Raw genomic sequence first — 962 nt, forward strand, 5'->3', positions numbered from 1 at the left:
TATATACCGTATGTATGGTATATATATATACGTATGTATGTATGTATGTATGTATATATGCATGCATGTATGAGTGTTTTTAGTTTATATGTATGTATGTATGTATGTATGTATATATGTATGTATATATGTATGTATGTATGTATGTATGTATGTATGTATGTAAATACGCATACATTTATTTCTACATTTGTACGGAATCATCGTGTATTGTATAATTGGGGTATAGTCATATTGTGTTTGTATTTTGCATATTACTGATTCTTGAAGTGGTATACATCTATTTGAAATATCGTATTCTTTTTTTATATGAGATCTGAATGCGACTTGCGAGGACTTATAGTGGTAGCATGAATTGGTTCCCACAGTGGAAACGATGAGGGCGACGAACAACCGGATCTACTCGAGGGCGGGCCAAAAGCGGGCGATATGATTGGCTATCTAAAAAAAGATATCGATCAGAGAGTGATGACTCATACCCAGCTACATGTACAGCTTGTGGCTGCGTCAAACTCCAGTAAGAATGCTCCGTTACTAGCCGTTGCCATGGTAACCAGGAAGGTGGTGAACAAACAAGGAGAGCCTATGAATAATCTGACCAACCCTGCGAATGCGGATCTGGTACTGTTGGACTTACTGTACGCATACAAGGTATGTATAAATGCCGTAGCGTACGTTTATTCGTTCGTAACATTCTGTACACTTACAAGGGATGTAAACATGCTATATATATATATATATGTGTATATAAGCACATGAACACATACAATGATAATTGCTAATACATGTTTTCTCCCTCACAGTCAGACACATACGTACACATATATTTGATCATATTTGTACAGGGTACCGAACTGTCTGCGTTGGCGGATTACCTTGTGCAATTCGATGATTTGGGTCATGTGCTATGTTGGACACGAGATGCTAAGCCTAGTCCTGGCAAGAAAGTACGCGTCGACGTT

General features: G+C 37.8%; 1 protein-coding gene across 1 annotated transcript; it reads left to right on the forward strand.

Moving 5' to 3' along the window:
• Positions 1-468: 468 nt before the first annotated feature.
• SARC_17290 (hypothetical protein) lies at positions 469-651 on the forward strand (the record flags this gene model as incomplete). The annotated part of the gene is made up of 1 exon (XM_014288615.1): positions 469-651. A coding segment is annotated over one exon (183 nt), but the record flags the coding sequence as incomplete, so codon positions are not given.
• Between the last annotated feature and the right edge of the window lie 311 nt (positions 652-962).

This window comes from Sphaeroforma arctica, assembly GCF_001186125.1.
Source record: "Sphaeroforma arctica JP610 unplaced genomic scaffold supercont1.10274, whole genome shotgun sequence".
Taxonomy (NCBI): Eukaryota; class Ichthyosporea; order Ichthyophonida; genus Sphaeroforma; species Sphaeroforma arctica.